Source organism: Enoplosus armatus, chromosome 12, assembly GCF_043641665.1.
Source record: "Enoplosus armatus isolate fEnoArm2 chromosome 12, fEnoArm2.hap1, whole genome shotgun sequence".
NCBI classification, from domain to species: Eukaryota; Metazoa; Chordata; class Actinopteri; order Centrarchiformes; family Enoplosidae; genus Enoplosus; species Enoplosus armatus.
Window position 1 is genome coordinate 17,005,064 of NC_092191.1, and position 21,051 is coordinate 17,026,114.

The window sequence follows — 21,051 nt, forward strand, 5'->3', positions numbered from 1 at the left end:
GGCAAATGGAAACTCAAACTCAAAGTGTGTTTTCATGATTTATTTTAGGATTTTACACACAAAAATACATCCAGATATGAAAGACTGGAATATAAAAATAACATTTAAGTGACATTGCAAAAAAAAAACCCAGAAAACTTGACAATGTTCCACAAACAAATTTAGTTTAGTGTAGACACACATTTCACATGTATATCAACTGCACAGCAATATGTAACATAATTTACATACCTTTGTTTTTTATTTAGTACATAACATATGCAAAACAGAACACATACTTACTTTTGAGGGAAATAAATAGAACAAACAGATGGCTAGAAAACATGAGATCAGGTGGGAACAAGATTTGAAAGATGGAATGTGTTAAACATTTTCCCAGCAACATAACCTGAAGGAAGTTCTTTCACCACAAAGTATCATGGCAGAGGGAGAACCTCATTATCCGATGTCCAAAGGTCGACCTCTGTCATAATCAGGCTCACAACTCAAACACAAGTGCAGTCACACGTACCAAACACTGCACAAATATCTGTCTGAAATCCTTTCACGGAATAGTGATAACATGTTTCCATCTCACACGCAATCACACACATTCATTCGACGTCATCTTCTGTTAAAGACTGAGAGCTGATGATTCGCTGAAAAACAGAAAGAAAAAAAAATCTCATTATAGCTATAGGTAACAGCTTAACTCGTGGAAAACTACCAGTTGTTACTTCTAATGTTAGCATTTCTGTCTTAGAGGTGAAATAACCAAGAGCGACTGACACACAGCTCTTAGCTTTGGATGATTCTAAGATTGATCTTGCACCCTTTCTTGTCCCAGAGACCACAAATGGCAACTGGGGGGTTTATTAAGGATGCTTTGCAATAAAAACACCACGATGAAATTTGAATGGGAGACGCAGGAAATCCTCACCTGGCTGATGCTGGGCAGTTTGGTGAGTAGCATTTGGAAGACTGGAGGCGGCAGCGTCTGCTGGAGTACCTGAAGCAGCTGCTGAGGCTGACCGCATACTGCAATGGCATTGGTCAGGTGGTCCACACCATTCTCGAATTCCCCTGGGTTAGAGTTAGAAAAGTAGAAAAGTAGAAAAGGAAGTCAGCAAGATCTGAAAAGAACACTGCTCTCTGAGCTTCCCGTGATGCGAGTGTATCATGCACACACGTTTGAATAAACTGAGAACAGACATGTGGCTAACCTTGTGAAAGGAGCTCTTCTCCCAGCTGGATTTCCTCCAGAAAGAATTTCTGAACAGCTTCCGCGTCCTTCATGTCAGGTAGCTTCAAAGTCAAAAGGCAAAATGTCAGAAAAGTGCACATTTACTGAGGGTGAGACACAAAAAATGATCTGAAATTAATGCTTTCACATTTGTCCTACCTTTGCTAGTCCGGACTTCCCGCTAGAAACATTTTGCTTTTTTCTACCTGCGATACAAAGGTGACTTTAGACTGTGCAGTTTAGTTTGCTGTTGCACAACTCGAGGAACACATGGTTACAAGTTAAGCTATTAGCTAACGTTACGAGTTATTTATCCTGCGACGTAGCTGAGGTAAATTAAGTAACGTTAGAGTAAATGTTAAAACTCTCTACGCTGAAAGTAATTGAAAAAGGAGAGAATAGCACTTTCTCAATTAAGACTTTTTAGACATAGATAGCTGTAGTGTCCTTGCGGTCGGTCTGCCACATGGAAGCTAACGTGCTCCCGGTGCTGTTGAGCTAACTTCCTCTGCTCCCTCCAGCTAAAACACTTACGTTCACGTAGCTTTTCCTTGAAGCGAGGGTCACTCCGTCGCTTTCTGTCAAAATAAATACAGTATGCGACTAAAAGGGCTCCACACACCCCGGCAAGTACCGCGCTCGTCTTACCGCTCATCATAGGCACGGGACGCAGCAGCTAGCACGCTGTTAAGGAAGTGCGGAGCGGAAGTACGTAAATCATGACCTCATGTCGCAAGGCGTGTATACTGTTGGGTAGTTATTCTACTTCTGGTTTCTTCTTCGTTTCACTTCTCTGAAACGGAGTAAAAGTATGAAGTATAATAAACTATTAATATTAAAGTGAAGTAAAAACTGTAAAATAAAAGTTACTTTACACCAATGGCACGAGACACACTGAATACTTCACAAACTATGGCATTTATTTCAAACAGAGGCTTCTGCTTTGCTTACATTTTTACAATAAATTACACAATGACCATCATCAGATGAGCCTAATAAATACTATTGAGCATTTTTCAATAAGCTCCATTACTTTCTCTTAATCTATGATCCAGACCTTTTTCCATATACAGGTTCATAGAGCTTTAGCTTCAGGCCATGTACAGGTTGGAAAATAGTTCAGCCGCATCCAAAACTACCATTCTTCTCTTACAAGCACAAGCTATAGAAAAACAAAACAGAATACAAACTAAAGCAAAACATGAAATTAAAAAAAAGAAAGAAAGAAAAAAAGAACTATAGAAACTGATGAAAGAGGCAGAACGAAACAACATAAATGAACTCAAATAAATCTGTCCCTCCAAGAGAACAAGACTGAGGACAAAAGGGGGAGAACAAACATGCTGTAACCCTCAGTATTTACACTCAAACTACAGTTAAAACCGTAAAACTGTCTGTACAGAAAAGTACATGATATTAACAGTGCAAGATATTAAATAGCTTGACTCAAAACACTTCTCAATATACAAATGTATAACAAAAGCATACAATTACATACAAGTGCCAAACAAAATGTAACTTCAGGTTATCATACAGTAGGGGGTCTATACAAAGGAAACACTGGAGATGTCTTCAGAAATGTATACACATACGTCACTTTATGATATAAATGCACATTTACAATATCTTTACCTTTAATCTGGTCATAGTACAGGAAACGGAACCAAACATTTTTTGGTAGGGATGAGTATGAGAGGAAGCTGGCATGTCATTAATGATCATGAGTAAAATTAGAAAGAGATGCCAAAAAAGTATGTGTTGCTTTTATTTAATGAAGCAAAAATATAATTAGTTAAATAACTTCATGTTACTTGAAACACTGCAAATGTGGGAGTCAGCTTCATTCATGTGTCCTGCAGTACTGAGTACATGCTGTAAATACCTCCTATGGCTGCCTTCAAGTTAACTTGATCCAGTTGCAGATGTCTTCAGTGAAGACCATGGGACTGGGGGTTATATGGATGTTGAAACATAATAAAATAAAGCAGATGGGCTTTTAAAAGGCTGATGAACTGAAGTAATGTGACCATTGGATTCACTACCTCCATCATTGCACATTTTATGCTGCCAAACCTAACAGTTACACCCAAGCTGGATGAGTATTCAGTAGTAGATTACAGGTGATCCAGTATAGGCGTTCTGCTTTTACAATTACACTTTTTAAATGTTACCATATGCTGATAAAAACCATCGTTATCTGTCATACTCAGCCGTTCACTGCCTGCTCAGTCATACAGCATTCTTCGGTCTTTTGTAAGGGACACATTATTCCAGCTGACCCTCTGATTTCAGAAGAGGATCAGGAAAAAAGTGCTATCCTTTCTCAAAGTGCCCCATAGAAAAGAACATAAAGGCACTACAGTATCATTCCATATTCATCCACTGAGGTTGTCAGCGGACCTATGATGGTCTGAAACCCTATCCATCAACACCTACAGGACTCAATGCAAACATGTACAGGACCACATGCCTGTATGTGAGAAGAGCATCGTCAACCGCTTAAGGTGTAACCACATGAAGGCCTTTTTAATGAGGGTGGACAGAGAAACGTGGCAGAGTTGCTTTTTCTACGCCCTTAATGCCAATGTGGCAGTGTTCCTCTGAATTCCCCATAATAATAACATGGCAAGCACAGGCTGCACCACGATGAGCTATGAGGACCGAGCACAGAGGGGTCTTCTGTGGAAACCATCCCATACCAATACAACTTTATCAAATGGAAACAATTATTGCTTGCAAAAACAATTCTTATAAAGATTCAATTAAGGAGAGCGCAAAAGACAATTTTGTAATTTTTTTGACAAATTTCATCCCCCTACACAATCTTCATAAAAGTGCACTTAAGTGCCATTAGCTTGCCAAGGAAATAGTTGTCAATAGAAAATAGTGCTTGTTTCTTGTTTTTTTTGTTGTCTCTGGTCTGGTTTTTGTGCCCCAGTAGTTACAGTATGTAGGTTGACTTCTCCGTCCTGTTGGAGGGGAATGGGGGCAGTGACCCCAGGGTGCTGGTTAAGTGCTTCGTGCGGTGGCTTTTCGCTGGTTCGTCCTGTCACCTGCACTCCACTGATACCCCAGAGTTCTGAGAAGAGGAGGATGAGGATGACACCGGAGGGTCGGCCAGTGTCAGCATGACTGCCGCAGTCAGTGAGCTGGAGGACGGGGAGGAGGAGGAGGATGATGATGAAGAGGAAGCAGCTACCGTGCCTACAGAACAGAGAAAGGATTTGGTTACATAATGTCACAGTGCTGAGGCCTGAAGGTGGGGACAACGTACAGTAGACTCCAGGAGTGGGAGTTCTTTTTAAGTTCATTCTTAGCCTAGTTATATTGCAATTTATTATGAAGTGAAGATTTACGCATCACTACATTAATATGGGTTGCTAGTTCTTATGAGGAGATAGTTTGTTACTAAATATCTATACCAAGTAACTATCAGGAGCAACTGTTGCATAGATAACTGAATTAACTGACAAAGCTAACGTTAGCTTGCTAATATAAGACCCATTTAGAGTGAAGAGTAAAAGAGGGAATATTATCAAAACATCTGACCTGACAATAGATGGATTGTTTTAATAATGAGGTTAAATTATCAAAAATTAGAACATCAATAACATCACACTAAATGACCAAATAGTGTTGGCTAGGTTAGCATAATATATTTCCCTCCCATTTATCATGTATGGGATGTATATATTTAAGAAATAACTGAAATAACAACATAACAAATAATTAGCAGTTTCGTTTAATATAAGCTAAAACTGTAGCTTTTGGCTACAATGACTTCCTGTTTACATAGTTAAATGCTTTTGATTGGACGGCGCAATGGATATTTACTACACATTACTAAAAGGTATCCATTAGTTTTTAACCGTGACCACCCACTAGTGATTTAGTAAATCACTAGTTTGAAATGAGGTGGTAGTCACTAAGAACTTCGGATGGACTTTACACACTAACTTAAGAATGGATTTAAGAATAGCTGGTGCAACCCAGTCCTGGTGATCAGTGACTCACTTTCCCGTTCCTTCTTCTTCATGCGTTTTCGTCGTCTGTCAATAGAGGCCACCTCAGACTTGAGGGAGAGGTAGTGGTTCCTGATGTCCTGCAGCTTCTCCTGAAGAAACGAAATCCTCTCCAGACTGCTCATCTTTTCCAGGTCAGCTAGGCATAATGTAAATAATGCATTTTAGGATTTTAGGGTCAATAGGGCATAAACACGGGTGTAAAATGTTGACATAAACAAATAGAAAACTCAACTTAGTAACTAAAACAACTAAAAAGAAGATGAAAATGTAATACCCTTGTAAAAAAAAATGTGTAGTTATTTGCATAACAAATGACTATACAAAGTATAGTTACAACAACAAATGAGCTCAGTGTGTGACACTTACACATCTGGAAGCTCCACTTGTACACACGTGGCGATCTTCCATGGTTGTCTTGGTGCTGGGTTTGGTCGGCGTCACCCTGCTTGTGGTACTTATGGCTCGAAGGGGGAGATCGTCCATGACACTTGGGGGAAGTGGCAGCCTTCACGTCTGATGCGTTGTTCTTAGAGGCGGTTGATTTGGCAGTGCCCTCAACAACAGACTGGTCTTCACTGTCACTGCTGTTGGCTGGAGGAGAGAAGAGAAAAATGAACAATGATCAACCCGAAATCTCATTTCCTTTCCCACCTGCAATCTGTAATTTAATGTCAGGAAACAAGGGAATATGAGATGGAAACTCTGCGACTGATAAAAGTACTGCTGGCATTTGAAGGCTAGCAGGGTGTCAGCAATTCTATCTACAGCTCTCCTTACCTGTTTTCCTATTCTTTTTTGGAGGCACACCTAGGCTCTTGCGGTTTGGCTTGTGTTTCTTTGAGGCTCCACTTGTCTGTGATTCTTTCTGCCGCTTCTGACTCACAGACGCTACAAAGAAAACGCAAGACGATAGTGAGGGAAGAGGCAGACTGTGAAATGAGTTGTCAGCGTGTATTTCTTGAGTATTCCACCTTAAAGAAAAATAACGAATTCTGCCAATGATTAAAAAAAAAAGAGACCTGATAAAGTAGATTGGCTATTATTTGTACCTTTGGACTTCTGCTCACTATCCTGCTGGCTGCTGCTGCTCAGCTCGAGGCTGCAGCTGCTGCTACTGTTGCAGGAGAGGCTGACGTCAAACACCTTTGAGGGGGAACCTGCCCCTTCATCCTGAGGGAGGTCTTGCAGCTCCCCACCCAGACTCTCCACCTCCACCGTGCTGCTGTCTGTCTCACTACGCCCGCCTGCCACCTCCTCCGGTATGGGTACCGGGGGAAGAGCGTCAGAAACTGGCTCTGAAGGCAAGGCGGGGGGTATGGACGGCAGCGGGGAGGAAGGCTGCACTTGACCAGAGTCTTCCACAACACTGCCTCCTCCTGAGGGGGACTCGGGCGTCGTCGGTGGTGTGTTGAGTACAGAGTTACTGCCACTGCTTGGAAACTCCTGTAGTTTGTCGTTCTCCATCTGCTCCTCCGAGGCTTCGTCCTCTGGTCCAGCATCCTGTTCGGCACTCGGCTCCTCCAGACGCGAGGGTACAGGTGGAGGAGGAGAATTGGCCTCTGTGTCCGAGTCAGAGAACAACTCTTTGAGAGTCTTCTTCGGCCACTGGGCCTGGATGCTGGACCACACATCCTTTTGGCCTTTAGAGCGGACAGCTGGCCTCTCCTCTGCATTCCCAGACATTTTGGCCCTCTTCTCAGGAATCTCCCAGAAGCCAGCTTGTCTGCTACTTTTGGTCTTCTCCTTCATCCCGTTGTACTTCTTGGAAGGGGAACCTTTGGTTTTTGGGCGGCTTCGCTCACTTTCCTCCGCCTGGGATTCGGCCAGTGCTGCACCCTCATCATCAGAACTGCTGCTAGACGAGGCCGCCCTCTCCTCCCCAGGACCGGCCGCTCTCTCCTCCAGCTTCCTGGGCGAGGCTCCAGGCAACCAGTCAGCACTCCTGGTGCTCCTGGTCTTAGCTTTGGATTGGCCTTTCGGGGTCCTATCCACTGCACTGTCAGATTTCCTCTTCCTAGTGCTGGCCTCTCCATCCAACTCTGGTTGGCCTCTACGCTTCACGACATCGGCACTCTCTGCATTGACTAAATCCTGGTTCTTTCCTGAGACTGGGGAAGGTTTGGACCCTTCAGGAGGGGGCACGCTCTCCCAGCGCTCTGACGTTTGCGGGGCCTCTGGTGGGGCCTTTCTGGGGCTGCCTCTGCATCCTGGGCGATCCTCTTCATTATGCCCTCCCTCCTCGTCCTCGTGCTCACTTTCGTCTGTGGACATCTCAGAAGCTGAGGCAAACAAGACAGCACTTGTGTTAGTTCCAGCAGGATATCAACAGGCATACATAAACCACTTCAGAGTCAAACAGTCCTGATCTGCTGTAAGTGTGCATGAGGACTACAGGCTAATGAGTGTTGCTACCTTGCAGGCCATTGAGGATAGAAGTAATTTCTATAGACTTGACTGGAGACTGCTGAGTCCCTTTGTCCTCACCCTCGTCCATCTTGGAAAAGACATCCTGACTCAGGCCACATTTGGAGCGTGGGACGCGGTTAGTGTCGGGCGAAGGGCCGAGGACTTCCCTGTCATTCAGCCTCTCCAACCTGTCTCGCTCCCTCTCAGCTTTGTTCTGTCAGAATTCAACACAGTCAGTGATTCACTTCATGTCATCAAACCACATGTAAATTGAAAAGTCGCCCCTCTCCAAACCCGTACCTTTATTTTTTTGCGGTGCTTTATTTTCTGTACGTTCTTATTGGCGGGCCGCACAATCTTGTCTGCTTTGATCCATTCATCATATCTAAAAATCAAGTACAAAGACAAGAGATCATTTAAATCACTCAGATCTTTGAAAGCAGCTAAGAAATATCCTCTCACACCACCCACCACACAGACACCTCTACTGTCTGACCCCGACATGTTGCTGTGACACAATAAGCCTCAACAGCAACAGGAAGAAATCCCATGGTGTTATGTGGAAAAAGACAAACCTTTACGATGAAGAAAGAAACAATATTAACACCGACCACCACACAAATCATATTCAACAAAGTTCCAACAGTACCAAGGGTGCTACTTGGGTCATATGAGGAAAATGAAACGTTTCACGACATCGCACACGACAGACACAATGCAGAGAACATCCCACTGTCTTTTATAGAGTGCTAGAGGACCACACAACAACATTGAGACAATGAAATGCTGATTGCACTAGTTAACCTCTGTGTCATGGTACCCTAACACTCTACTTAACACTGCATTAACCCTGACCCACTGGGGAGGGGGGGGAGAGGGTTGAGAGGTAGAGGTGAGTGTAGCAGCACTTTGGTTGGCCTTTCAGAGATCCAAAGGGTAGCTCACATTAAAATATCGTATTGTAGGATCTAAAAATTGTTTAACCAAAACCACTGGTTGGCTGTTTCCAGAGTAAAATTGGTTCAAATTCGGCCTGTCTGTAGATTTAGTTGAGAGACAGACAGCTGGGGGACAGACAGACAGGGGGTTCAGTCAAAACTGAGTGAGGGAAGCTGAGGAATGATCCACATCAACCCAATACTCAATTCTGTTTCTGCCACTAGATGGCCCAGCGTTCTCCATAATCAGAGTATTGACCATGGGGCAGGATCAGGTGAAGCAGAATTGTGAGGAAGGGATGTATCTGTTACTGCTGCGGGGATACCCATGTAGAGGTGATCCCTTGAGCTGAATTGAAGGTTAAGATATGTCTTTTTTTTAATTTTTTTTTTAATTTTTTTTTGGGTGAATATAGACGTTAGGTGATTTCTCCCCAGGTCCTGTCTTACCTGACGTTCCAGCCACAGTAGTGCACCAGGTAGAGCACCTCTCCCCCCTCCACGTCTGCCTCTTTCACAGTGGCCTCGTACGTCTTCAGATTGCGGCCTCGCCCATACCTCACCTGCACCTTCATCCCCGGGGGGTAACACTCAAACTCCTCCCCTTCCTCCCCCTCCTGACTGCTGTCATCCCTGCAAGAAAAACAGTTCAGCACTTCCTGGCCCTAGGCTGCCCCGATGAACACCACAGAGCCCCACCCACACCCATCCACCCAACTCACTGCCTGCTGCTAGGAAGCCTGTTTTCTAATTAATTTGCTCCACCCTTGCCTTCCCTGTCCCATTACAACACTAGGCCCTTACCTATACAGAAACATAAACTTCCCATTTTTGCCTTAACTCTAGTCCAGTGTAACCCACAGCAAACTGCAGTATAAACAGCCAGTCAAAGAACAGTACATGGAGCGTTTCAGTAAATAAAACATCATTCTTTCATGGCAAAAATCAATCATCTTGCATGGGAAATAACACTACTGTTAGGCTATCTAACCCTATGTCCACACACAACAGCATACTTGGAATTCTCATTCACACACACACACTGTAAGAAACAAAGCAGCCAGAAGGGGGTGCTAGTGGGAAACAGTCAGGAGATGTCGAAGCTGGAGGGTATACGGGAGGTGCAGGAGTGCCAGTAAGTGGTTTAGGCGTAGGAGCCACAGGGGCCACAGGGGCCACAGGGGCAGGTTAGCACGGCAAAGCACAACTTGGCAGGCAGCGCAGCAACTTAAAGCGAGACTACAGCGTTGGGAGGAAGCACGGCTACCAGATCCAATTGGGTCTGCTGCCACAAAGAACAGCTACAACACAGACAATCCCTCTCATACGCAACTGCTCAGAGCATGTGCTTTCTGCTGACAGCTCATATTCAACAAACCACAACGAAGAAGATGCACTTTTTTGTGCAGCAGTCCTTGTGTGATGTTACTGCCCTAAGACTGTGGACACATCAGACTTCAAGAGCCAAGTGATTGTAAACAACAATGCACATGGTTAATTTCAAAGAGCTGTTCCACCCCTCAGTGATAAATATGGTGACGAAACACAAACAAGCACAGATAGGGTAAAAAACACTGAAATATATCACATTTAGAGCTTCAACAATTTGTTGCATAATCAGTGAGCCAAGCGACAAAAAAATAATTTGCAGCTATTTTCATAATGGATTTAAGATGATATTATTATATTCTATTTTATGATTAAGTTGTTTAAAAAAATTACAGTTTCAGGTTCACAGATATGAAAATGTGCCGTTTTTCTTGGTCTTACATGATGTTTTATAGACCAAACGATCAACTGATGAATCAAAAAATAAACAACAGATATATCAATAACGAGAATAATCTAAACAAGTAATCCAGAAGCATCACTTATGTCAGGACTTCCTCAAAACCTGCAATCTTCCTTAAAAACTTCAATCAATGTGCATAATTCTGCACTGAAAAGGGCACAAAGAAAGGCTGAACAGTCCACATGGGCGAGTAGCTGAATACGCAGTACATCAGGAGGAAAAAAGGTAAAAAGTACTTAGGCAATTACTTAAAAATCACTGTAGAACAAGAGTTTCCCTTTATTTAATAATAATAATAATAATACTAATAATAATAATTGCTCTCATTAATAGAAATTAAAACACAATGTTCCCATTTAAGCTCAATGTCAACTCTTATTGGCTTCACACAGTCTCTGCAGCTGGAACACTACAGGTCCCATCTAGATTAAGGCTTGTAAACATTAAACAGGTTTGATATCATCAGGAAAGCTCAGATCAGATCAGCCTGCGGGTTGTCTGCTGTGTGGATCTGTAAACCCACACACTGCCACATAATCTGCGAGGACCACTGATCCTGACAAAGCCAAAGGATCAGGAAGCTTGCAGTACACGTAAGTATGTGCACTTTTTGCTGCAGTGTTGTCTAGCCTGTCCCCAGTAGCCAAAACAACCTTAACACGAGTGTCAAACTGAAAGCTGAACAAACACAGGTCTAAACTAGACAGAGAGCACCGATCTAGAGTCTCAGGACAGGAAACAACAGGGCAAAAGGCAGCTAACTGAGACCAAACCATACAACTACCCAGAGCAAACATGGGCACTTTTTCCCCTCTAAAAAGGTTACTGCCTCTGAAGCACTATCTTGCATCTAGTGTGCTAATGCATCAGTGACAACACTCACACACATGGAACATTTAATAAAGCTGAACATCGAAAAGCCAAAAAAAAATGAGAGAAAAGACAGAGAAAGGAGGCAGAGAGACAGATAGAGATCAGGAGAGGACAGAAATCGAGAAGAGCACAGCCATGTTGTGTGCGCTGAGTGAGTGAGGCTGGCCACGGTCAAACAATCCCAGCCAGAGAGAGAGACAGAGAGACAGAGAGAGAGAGAGAGAGAGACAGAGAGAGACAGAGAGAGAGAGAGAGAGAGAGAGGAGAGAAGAGGAGAGAGCCACAGAGCCAGAGAGAGTGCACAGCATGACATGCCAGGTGAAAGGTAGCAGTCAGGCTTTGGTGCTTCAAGATGTCTCTGCCAGCTGATGCCGACTAAGCCACGAGAAATAACAATAGCACAGAGGGCAGTGGGTAAGAGCTGAGTTAGAAGAGAGAGAGAGGACAGCTTTCCTCTCTCTGGTTAGCAGGTAGAGGTGGATTGTGGGTATACTGGGTATTAGTGTCATTAAGGTCAGGAGGGTCCTTGACTGCTACTGGTCTTTTAGGTTTTTACTGCCACCAAGGAAAGTGAATGCCTCAGGTCCTTTTGTCTGGAGGAACTTTTAAAGTTCTTAGGTGTTGAAGGTCAGATTGATTATTAACACAATTTCGCCATGCAGGAGCGCTGCATGGAGCTTATGTTTGTGCCATGAGGATTTTATGTTTTGTTACCACCCTGGTGGAGGGAGCATCCTTTCAGACCACCTACCCAGAGTTGTCCTTGCTCTCCTGCTCCTCATCGGGCTCCTGCTTCACGCTCTCCGCTCCGAGGCGAGCCGTCGATGAGCCCTCATCTGCATCTCCCTTGAGGGGACCGTCTTCCTCATCCTCGTCGTCGTTTCCGCCGTCCTTTGCCTCAGTTTTTGATGGTTCAGACCCCATTTGGTTTTGGGTTAAATCTGGTTTCTCGTCCTGTGGGAGAAGGATGCTTTTAATATAACAAACGCAGGAGATCTGGAGAAATTAATCTGACTCATGTTAGAATAAATACCCAAAATAAGAATAAAAGGAAAAAAGGATTTGAATCAAACAGTACCTTGCAGACTACAGACTGTGTGCTAGAAGGTTCCTCATCCACCGGAGCTTTCTGCTCCTCAGAGCTGGAGGATGTGGCAACTTCTCCTCCTGCCTCCCCCTCAGGCTTCACCTCCCCCTTGGGTACCTGCTTCAAAGGGAGGTCCATCCTGAAGGTGATGGCGGTGGAGGTGCAGTATTCCTCAAATCCATACATGTACCTGGATGATAAAACATTGCTCATAAATAGATCAAGAAAGTCTAATTCTACAGCTTTCTGCTAAAAGCTAATCTTGCAAAAATGGAAGCTTAATGTATCCTTGAGGAGTTTGCTTAAAAAAGGAGGCTGTAACCGTAGCACAAAAGACATCCAGCTGGACAAAAGAAGTCAAACAGACTACAAACTGCATGTCACTCTTGGTGAAAAACTACAGAAGCAAAAGCTGCATCTGCCCAAAAGAGTTAAAAGCTTTGAGGAGCTGTGGAGGCAGCGACTGTACGTACTTGCGGTAAGCACATTTGACATTGTAGCCAGCGGCTGAGTTGAGCACAGGGATTCCCAGATCCTGATAGACTTGCTTCCAAACAGAACCGCTTTCAATCTGCTCAAAACACGGACACAGAGGTAGACAGATCCGGAGTCGGTCAACATCAAACTAGACAAGTGTGACCAAAATCAAACTAAGAGGAGTCGCTGTCAAAGTGGCACTCACATTGTCAAAGCCTCCCAGTTTGTGCACCAGCCGGTAGAGCTTGAACAGGTTCAGGTTCCTGTAGCCCAGAACAGGCCGTTTGTTGATGGGAGTTCCTGAAGAGGGGAAACACGGCATGGGTTCAGATGGTAGACACAAATGATGAAACTGATGAAAACGGTTTATTAAACAGAGTCAGGCATGCCTGCATTTTATTCTTTAACTGTAAACCTTTTATAAAGCCTTTTAAATGCATTGAAAGTATTATTCAGTATTATTAGCATAATGTATCAAAAGTAAAAGTATCAACAATGCAGAACAATGCCCCCTGTGAGTGTTATACTATTACACATTATTGGATATTTATTACTGATGCATTCATTTGTAAGTAGCATTTTAATGTTGTTGTTGGTAGAGGTGGAGCTAATTGTGACTATTTTATATATTTGCTTAATCAACTGTTTAATAACAGCGCATCATATTTATGTTTTTGTGTAAATCTGAAATCTAATCTGAAAAGTAAAGCTGTCAAATAAATAAAGTGGAGTAAAAAGTACTAAACTGCAGAGGAGTAGACATATGTGAGTAGTAAAGTAAAGGTACCTCAAATGTTGTAGTCAAGTGCAGTACTTGACATATAAAAGATATGAAATACAGACACTGTTATTAGTCCAGCACCTTCAACCTTAAAATTAACTAAGCTAATCCCTAAAATGACTGTGTTTTGAAGTCTGTTTTGAAGAAAGCCTGTGAACATCAATAGTATCTGCACTCTGGGCTCACCTCTGTCCTCCATGAACTTGTACAGCTGCTGCAGAAAGTTCTCCCGCTCCTCTGGGAACGGCTCCACTTCCTCCTGCAGACAGGAAACAAGACAGTTTGAGGATCTTTTTTTTTTTTACTCTTTTACTCGGAGGTTGTGGGGATAAGAGCGTGTGCAGGGTTCTGCCTCTACCTCTTCCTCCTCGCCGCTGGCATCTTCTTCCTGCTCTTCCTCTTCATCCTCGTCGTCCTCCTCGCTGCTGGAACTTTCTTCTTTCACTTCCGTCTTCCAGGCGCCGGGCACGACGAACTGCTGCTGGAACTCCAGGGCTGCGTCCAGTGCTGCCGAACACGCAGGGTAAGTATTACATATTAACCACACCCAACAAGGGCTGACTATCAGTCCCTGCAGCTGTAATCTGTTTCAGTCAGATTGCTCTCTACATCTTGTACATGAAATACAAACAACCTGATGCTTTAAATGAAAACAATATTATGAACCAATGGAAAATAAGGCCAACATTCCTTCTTCAATTGAAACCTCATACATCTGTCAATGGGTGTTTGGAGGGTATGAGGATGCTGCATGTATTTGTGTGTCTGCATATGAACATGTGTAGGCTCAGTACTGAAGCAATCTATGATTTGCTAAAAACATGTTCATACAAGTGTTATTGCCATGTTAACTCTGAAAATAATAGACCCATATACAAAAATAGGACGGTATAAAAAGACGTTTTGACACAAACATGAAGAAAAGCAGCTATGGAAGACAGCAGCATGAAAATCTGTCAGGAGTATTTGCAGTGACGCAGAGCAGAAGAAGCATTCAGCCACGATGTCACAGGTGGGTTTAAGTAGCATCTAACCACCTTGGCAGATGCTTGTTTTACGCTTTTTGTAATGTGGAAAATATCACAGTTGTGAGTCAACCACCTGTGAAAAGCAAGACTGGCATAATACAAAGCTGCTTCCTAACTGTAATTATGAAAGAGTAAGAGCTCTGCAGCAGAAAAACGGGGGCACTATATAAAAAGCCTACTGAGGACTTCATATAAAAATAGACTCGACAGTGACAGGAGCTCTCCACCGCTGCATTCCCCAGAACAAAAACAAAACTTCTCTTTCTTCAGTCTGTCTCACTGCAACCCGCTCTGCGAGCCAAGTGTGTCGACACACAGACCAGCCCACAGATGTCCAGGACTCTGTGTGCGCTATGCATCAGATTTGTGAAATTGACCTCTTAAAGCTTTACTTTAAACTCACCTGGTTTTAGCCCTGCGTCGGCTTTTGGAGGACAATTGCTGTTCATCTCGCGGACGTCCTTCCGCAGCACCGTGTAACTGCAAAAACACAGCAACTCTGATTAATATGTACACAGGAGTGACGTACTGTGGACAGTACTGAGTGTTACTACATCAAGGTTCAGCTCTACGGTGTGACTGTAATTAAAGCCAACCAAGTAAGCAGTGACAACCAAGTAACCAAAATAAGCAGATTTTTGTTTGTTGAAACAAATAAGAAAAATATGAAGCCGTGAAGAGTAGCCACCCAAGGTCTTGTTCATTACATCACTGGCAGAGCGAATACTGCAGGTTTTTACCTTACAACAACAATAACAACCTCAAAACCTGAGCAGACATGACTGCAATAACAGCCTTTCTTACAACATCTCTACAGCAGCTGGGAAAAGTGTTGGTGATTTGGCAGATAGATGGATCAGTGGAGCTTGTAAGCTGAAAGCAGTCACAGGCTTGGCAAGTGTGTCACAGAAACGATTTGCTGTGGTATCTGTAGGCAGCTGAGCTGATCCAATCACTAGACTTGTCATGGAGTAAATAAAAGCTCATAGAAAACACACACACACCTTGGTTTAATGACATTTCCTATTGATAATCTTGATTGATAATCTCAAAAAAAGTCATTAGAATCGCTCTGGTTTACATACTTGTACTGTATACAAATTTTGTATATTATTCATTGAGACTAGCTAAAAAGATGCTAAGAGTCTACAGCCATGCTAGCACCCTAACCCTGTGAGGCTGTACTTAGACACATTGGGGCTTTGAGCTACATGATAACATCAGCACGCCAACACGCTCACAGTGACGTGGCTGATGTTTAGCAGGTATCATGTTCACCACCTTAGTTTAGTGTGTTAGCATGCTAACATTTGCTAATTAGCACTAAACAAAAAGCTGAGGCTGATGGGAATGTCATTGGTTTTGCAGGTATTTGGTCATAAACCAAAGTATTTGGGTAGAACATTTTGACCTGATGATGGCGCGACATGGAAAAGTCAGAGGGTCACCAAAGTCATTAGAATTTATCATCTAGAGACCTTCAATATATGTAGCACATTTCATGACAAACCATCAATGTCTGGGTAATTATGATGGCAAGAGGCATTTCACTGACCAACCAACACTGCCATACACACAGCTAGCATGGCTAAAAATAAAGTCCACACATTGAAGTGCTGCTGCCAGACACTCATCCTGAATAAACTTAACCCTTTAGTTTATTATCTATTCAAAATCTGGTGTAAACTAAATGAACTTCAGGTTACACATATACATTATGGTTTACAATATTTACAATTTACACTCCCAGCCCAGCTTCTTCTTGTCATGATATTTATATAACCTGTATTAAATCAGGTAAGTCACATATAGATTGAGATCATAATGTCAAAGGAGACCAGAATACATCAAAAATGTATGTACATCATTTAAAACAATAACAAAGACAAGTAATATACTAGAATAAAGTAAATGTATATGCATATTTATATATACATATATACAGTATATGTCTAATAGGACTAACAATTATTTTTATTATAGATCAAGAACCGAATAAGCTTTAAATAGGACAAGGACATCCAGTTATTTAAAAACCTACTAACAATAACTCAACTGTATTTTTCTGTATATGTCAGTAGCGCAGACAAGTTTGTGAGCCAGCCAAACAAGAAAAAATAGAAACGGCTTTTGTTTCTATTGTTACTATGGTAACCAGATCTGGCTAAATTAGAATAACCACTTCCTGAAAACTCCCGTCACCCCTCTGGATGCGACCTTGCCTTCCCTAAAAAAATATTTTTGAGCCATTGTTTTTGAAAGGCACATTGAATGGTTATCACTAACAATACCAGACTCTCCAGAGGAAAGCGAACACACTGACCCCGGCGCTGTGCGGGAGAGGTCACAAAACACAAATCACACAGGGAGCAGCACCTTAGAATAACTTCGTAATAATAGAGGCTGACATATACGATAAAAAGTACAATAACAAATGATGACAAGTGGAGTGTGTGTGTTATACACAAAAAGTCTATACACAAAAAGGACTTAATAAAGTGGTGTAGCACTGTAACAACTGTAGCTTTACTGGAAAGAGGGGCTAGACAGAGTGAAACTGGTGTCGATGCAAGTGAAATTTCATCAAAACATTTCACCATACTGCAACATCTCAGCAACGATTGCATATGTGCCTAACTCTGTTAAAAAGCTTTGGTCGGCTTTAGAAAATGTACTAACCTCCCTCTGTGTAAAACCTGTGATAGATCAAACTGTAACATAACATAACATGACATAACATAACATAACATAAAGAGACATGCCTGATGGATCACATCATACACATGTAACAGTAATGCACCTTTCATCGTTGTTATTCCATCCACATAAAAGCAAAATGATTGGAGGGAAACAAACCTGAAAATCTCATTAAGAATGATATAGATTTTCTGACTTCTTACATTATTATTTCTTGCATCTAGCCCTGGATACACTATGCTGATTTCAATGAGTGAAATCAAATTGCTACTGAGCAGAAAGGAAAAACTGCAATAGTGCGATTTAATCTGCAACAAAAGCCATCATAGGGTGCCATGCTCAGAGAGGAAAAACTTCATAAGTATGAATCATAAAAATGAAAATGAATTATCTTATCCCGCTCATCACCTCTACCCTTCACATGACTATTAGCTGAATACAAGCGATAAGGGGGACTTTTCATACTTCTTTTGCCACAGCTGCAGATTAAGGGTCATGCTGATGAGTTACGCAGGGTATCTATTAAGGAATGCAGACTCAAGGCTGTTCTGTCATCAATGGAATTTAAACAGACAGAAAAGTCGACTCCAAATACCAGATTCATTTATGACGAGCGTGGGCTATGTTTTTTTTTACCCACATACAGAGAGACTGCAGTCACAAACCACCAGCTGAGTGAAGACTCCTGACAAGTCTTCTTCCTTTATTTGCCACAGACAAAACAATGTGGCTGTGTGGTTCCACGCCAAGGGCAGGCTGCAGGGGAAGTTACACTACCTTAGCCCACCAGTAACTTACAGCCTTAGGACAAATAAAATAACACAAACCCAGCACTGCCAGGGAAGGCACACAGTGTCTTAACTCTTGTAAAAATCTGAGGGTATATTCTTCTCAAGCTACAAGCAATGTGCCACGGACCGTTTCATTCATTTCAACACACAAAAGTCACTGGTCGTGTCATCTGACAGAGCTCCCTCAAATAATCAGATAATACAGAGATCTGTCATGAGAGAGAAGTTCAAACCACATTACAACAACTAGATACATATATAAAAAGGCAAGAAAAAAAAAAGTACCAATATTATCTAAAATATTTGCAAAGATTTCTTAATACACAATTACACACAGGTTCATGGTACTGTACATGTATCCTATTAAAACACGTATTCAAAGACTACTTATTATGGGGATGTTCTACACTAACACTAAATAGTTACTTGATTAATTGACTTACAGAACATTCATCAACTTGAAAATGCAAATCATTTGCTTGTCACAGCTTCTCAAAAGATTGCTTGGTTTTCCCTTAAAATGAATTGAATACCCCATAGTTTTTACATCACTAATCAGTAAGCAACACTAAGGCTTAACGTTGTGCTATGCTAACTTCTTTTAGACTTTTTACTGACTACATAATTTGTTCAATCAATCTTTATGTATTTATCGACCATGAAAATGTAAAATAATCTACTGATAATAATCAGTGCAGCCCTACTTCACACCACTTCATGGTGCAAATTTGTGGTTTCAGCACATCAGTAATGACTCACAATTTTCCATCCTTGAAAGAGCGGACGAAGATGTTGTCCTTCTTCATAGTCACGTCTTCATGGCAGTCCGGGGAGATGACCTTGTTGCACAGAAACAAGACACAGTGAAGAGGTCAGATGAGGTGGTACTGTGTGTGTGTGTGTGTGTGTGTGTGTGTGTGTGAAAGACAGTAAAGGGGAGGAGGGGAGGGGGGTGTCAGTGTACGAGTCAGTGACTAAAGTAGTTTCAGCAAAAGGCCACGCTGATGGATTACCAAATACGCCATCTATGAAACAAAGACAAACAAGCGAGTGAGATGAAGAGCGATGTGTGAGGGGTAGCGCACCCACTCGCAGCATGTGCTGCAGCTGTTTACTGGAGTTGAGGAGCACAACAGTGGGAGTTGTTCCAGTGCCAGGGTCTAACCCAGAGGAGGCAGCACTGCCGTTATGGAGATTTGATTTCCACCAGGACTCTGACTGCTTGCTCCAGCTCTCTCTGTATTTACAGCACACACACACACACACACGCTTGCAGGGTGGATGCTTTTACTTGAACACTATGACTCATGTTTGCTGTGGGATACCATTTCCCTCTCTGACACATATGCTGCGCTGCAAATGTGCAAATTAAAGCGCCCAGCTCGCACATGGAGGCCTGTTTCTTTAGACTTATATTTCACCAGGCCACTTAAGAGCACACAGTTTGCTACAGCCATGTATCATCTGTTGCATGAGACATGTACCAGTGTACTGCTCCACCCCTCTGCCACAGGGTCACAGTGTAAACAACGACAGGCTACTGTGTAATGTACTTCTCTGGGCTGTCACAGGGAGGCAGCATGGAGCTCAGTCAACAGCAGGCCAAGAACAACAAACCCTGGAGGCGGGGCCCTGCTGACTACACAGTTAAAGGGACAGCTCTCCCCACCCTCTCCCATTTTCCCAGTTCTACTTGTAACACTTACATAAACAAACAACGCCTGTCACCATTTCATTGCACGTTAACGGTGGCTGAGAGTTAAGGGTGGGTGGAAAGAAATGGATGGGAAAAGATTGGAAAACATCAAATCTGTGTTTGTGCTGCATTGTTGCACACATCAGGGAGACGATTTTCTTTTTCCTCCAAAATAAGAGTTGAGCTGATTTGCTCTTTTGAAATTCTTCAAACTACAGAAGTCAGGCAGCTACTGCAAACAGAAATCAACTATTTAACTGCAACAACATGCACATTTCCATCATTTCCTGGTGGATGAACTCTAACGCAATAATATAATCCTGCTGAGTGCTGAGGTTACACAAGCAGGCGTTTAGATGACACGGCACAATGCTGTGAGTGTACTGGAAGAGCAGCAGTGATGGAGCAGAGAGCAAGGAAGAGGAGACTATGAGCTCACCAGAGCAGGATACCACGTGGTCTTCTTTTTGTCCCCGGTGGTGACCCCCTCCACACAGACCACTTTGCCAAACAGATCCTCATTCTGCCGCTGATCGCTCTCCTCTTCTTCACTGGAGGAGGAAGACAACTCTTCTTCTTGACTGTGGGAGAAAAGGACAGTTTACTGCACTTTACAAAAGGTACAGTGAGCATGTGGCTGTTTGTAAATACACTCTTTAACATTCATCACAATCAGTTCAGTTTATACACAACAAGCAAAAATGCCAACCATTCCCTTGTTCCAGCAGGGTTTGCTGCTTTTATTTTCTGATTGGTATGTGATTTAAAACTGAATATTTTTAGCAAAACAAGCAATTTGATGACATCATACGGGGCTTTAGGAAACTGTGATGAGCATTTTTCACTATTATCTGACATTTTAAAGACAAAACAATGAATCAGTTAATAATCACAATAGAGAAAATAATCACTAGTTGCAGCCCTACTAAAAATATTCACAATTCCTCTATGACTCAATTCACAGTTGCTGGATGTACACAAAATTGTGCCAGCCTCCATATGTTGCAAACTTTTGCATGTCACCAAAATGTGTTCGCCAATAATGGGGCTGGTTGCTGTCCCAAAACATAAATCAGATTTAATACTGAAAGTGTTGACATGTGATTGAGAAAAGAGCTGTCGATTTACCACCATTTTTACACAGATGTGTAGCGCTGCTGTATATATAAAAACATTGTGGTTGCTTATAGCGCTGCAAAGATATTGGCATTTCACAATAAATCCATGCTATATATATA

At 42.5% G+C, this 21,051-nt stretch overlaps 2 protein-coding genes and 1 non-coding gene across 3 annotated transcripts in view; all 3 read right to left on the reverse strand.

The window, feature by feature from the left end:
• Positions 1-65: 65 nt before the first annotated feature.
• On the reverse strand, positions 66-1,902 carry tomm20a (translocase of outer mitochondrial membrane 20). The gene is made up of 5 exons (XM_070916095.1): positions 1,757-1,902; positions 1,382-1,428; positions 1,203-1,284; positions 920-1,062; positions 66-638 (listed from the first exon to the last, which is right to left on the reverse strand). Exons 1-5 carry the CDS (start codon positions 1,878-1,880, stop codon positions 594-596), a joined length of 441 nt encoding a protein of 146 aa, XP_070772196.1. The 5' UTR covers positions 1,881-1,902; the 3' UTR covers positions 66-593.
• Positions 732-866, reverse strand: LOC139294733 (small nucleolar RNA SNORA14). Its single transcript, XR_011598410.1, has one exon. It is a non-coding gene; the product is annotated as a small nucleolar RNA SNORA14 (small nucleolar RNA).
• Positions 1,903-2,121: 219 nt separating the features above from the next.
• Positions 2,122-21,051, reverse strand: part of arid4b (AT-rich interaction domain 4B) — a 39,397-nt gene continuing 20,467 nt past the window's right edge. The window contains exons 8-24 of the mRNA XM_070916104.1: positions 20,253-20,394; positions 18,877-18,956; positions 15,033-15,109; positions 13,960-14,108; positions 13,788-13,860; positions 13,026-13,120; positions 12,817-12,914; positions 12,335-12,533; positions 12,008-12,210; positions 9,042-9,224; positions 7,954-8,038; positions 7,660-7,867; positions 6,297-7,526; positions 6,025-6,135; positions 5,614-5,838; positions 5,237-5,383; positions 2,122-4,426 (exon numbers count right to left, since the gene is read on the reverse strand). Coding sequence (XP_070772205.1) covers positions 4,272-4,426; positions 5,237-5,383; positions 5,614-5,838; positions 6,025-6,135; positions 6,297-7,526; positions 7,660-7,867; positions 7,954-8,038; positions 9,042-9,224; positions 12,008-12,210; positions 12,335-12,533; positions 12,817-12,914; positions 13,026-13,120; positions 13,788-13,860; positions 13,960-14,108; positions 15,033-15,109; positions 18,877-18,956; positions 20,253-20,394 — 3,460 coding nt within the window. The 3' untranslated portion in view covers positions 2,122-4,271. The remainder of the gene's footprint in view (positions 4,427-5,236; positions 5,384-5,613; positions 5,839-6,024; positions 6,136-6,296; positions 7,527-7,659; positions 7,868-7,953; positions 8,039-9,041; positions 9,225-12,007; positions 12,211-12,334; positions 12,534-12,816; positions 12,915-13,025; positions 13,121-13,787; positions 13,861-13,959; positions 14,109-15,032; positions 15,110-18,876; positions 18,957-20,252; positions 20,395-21,051) is intronic.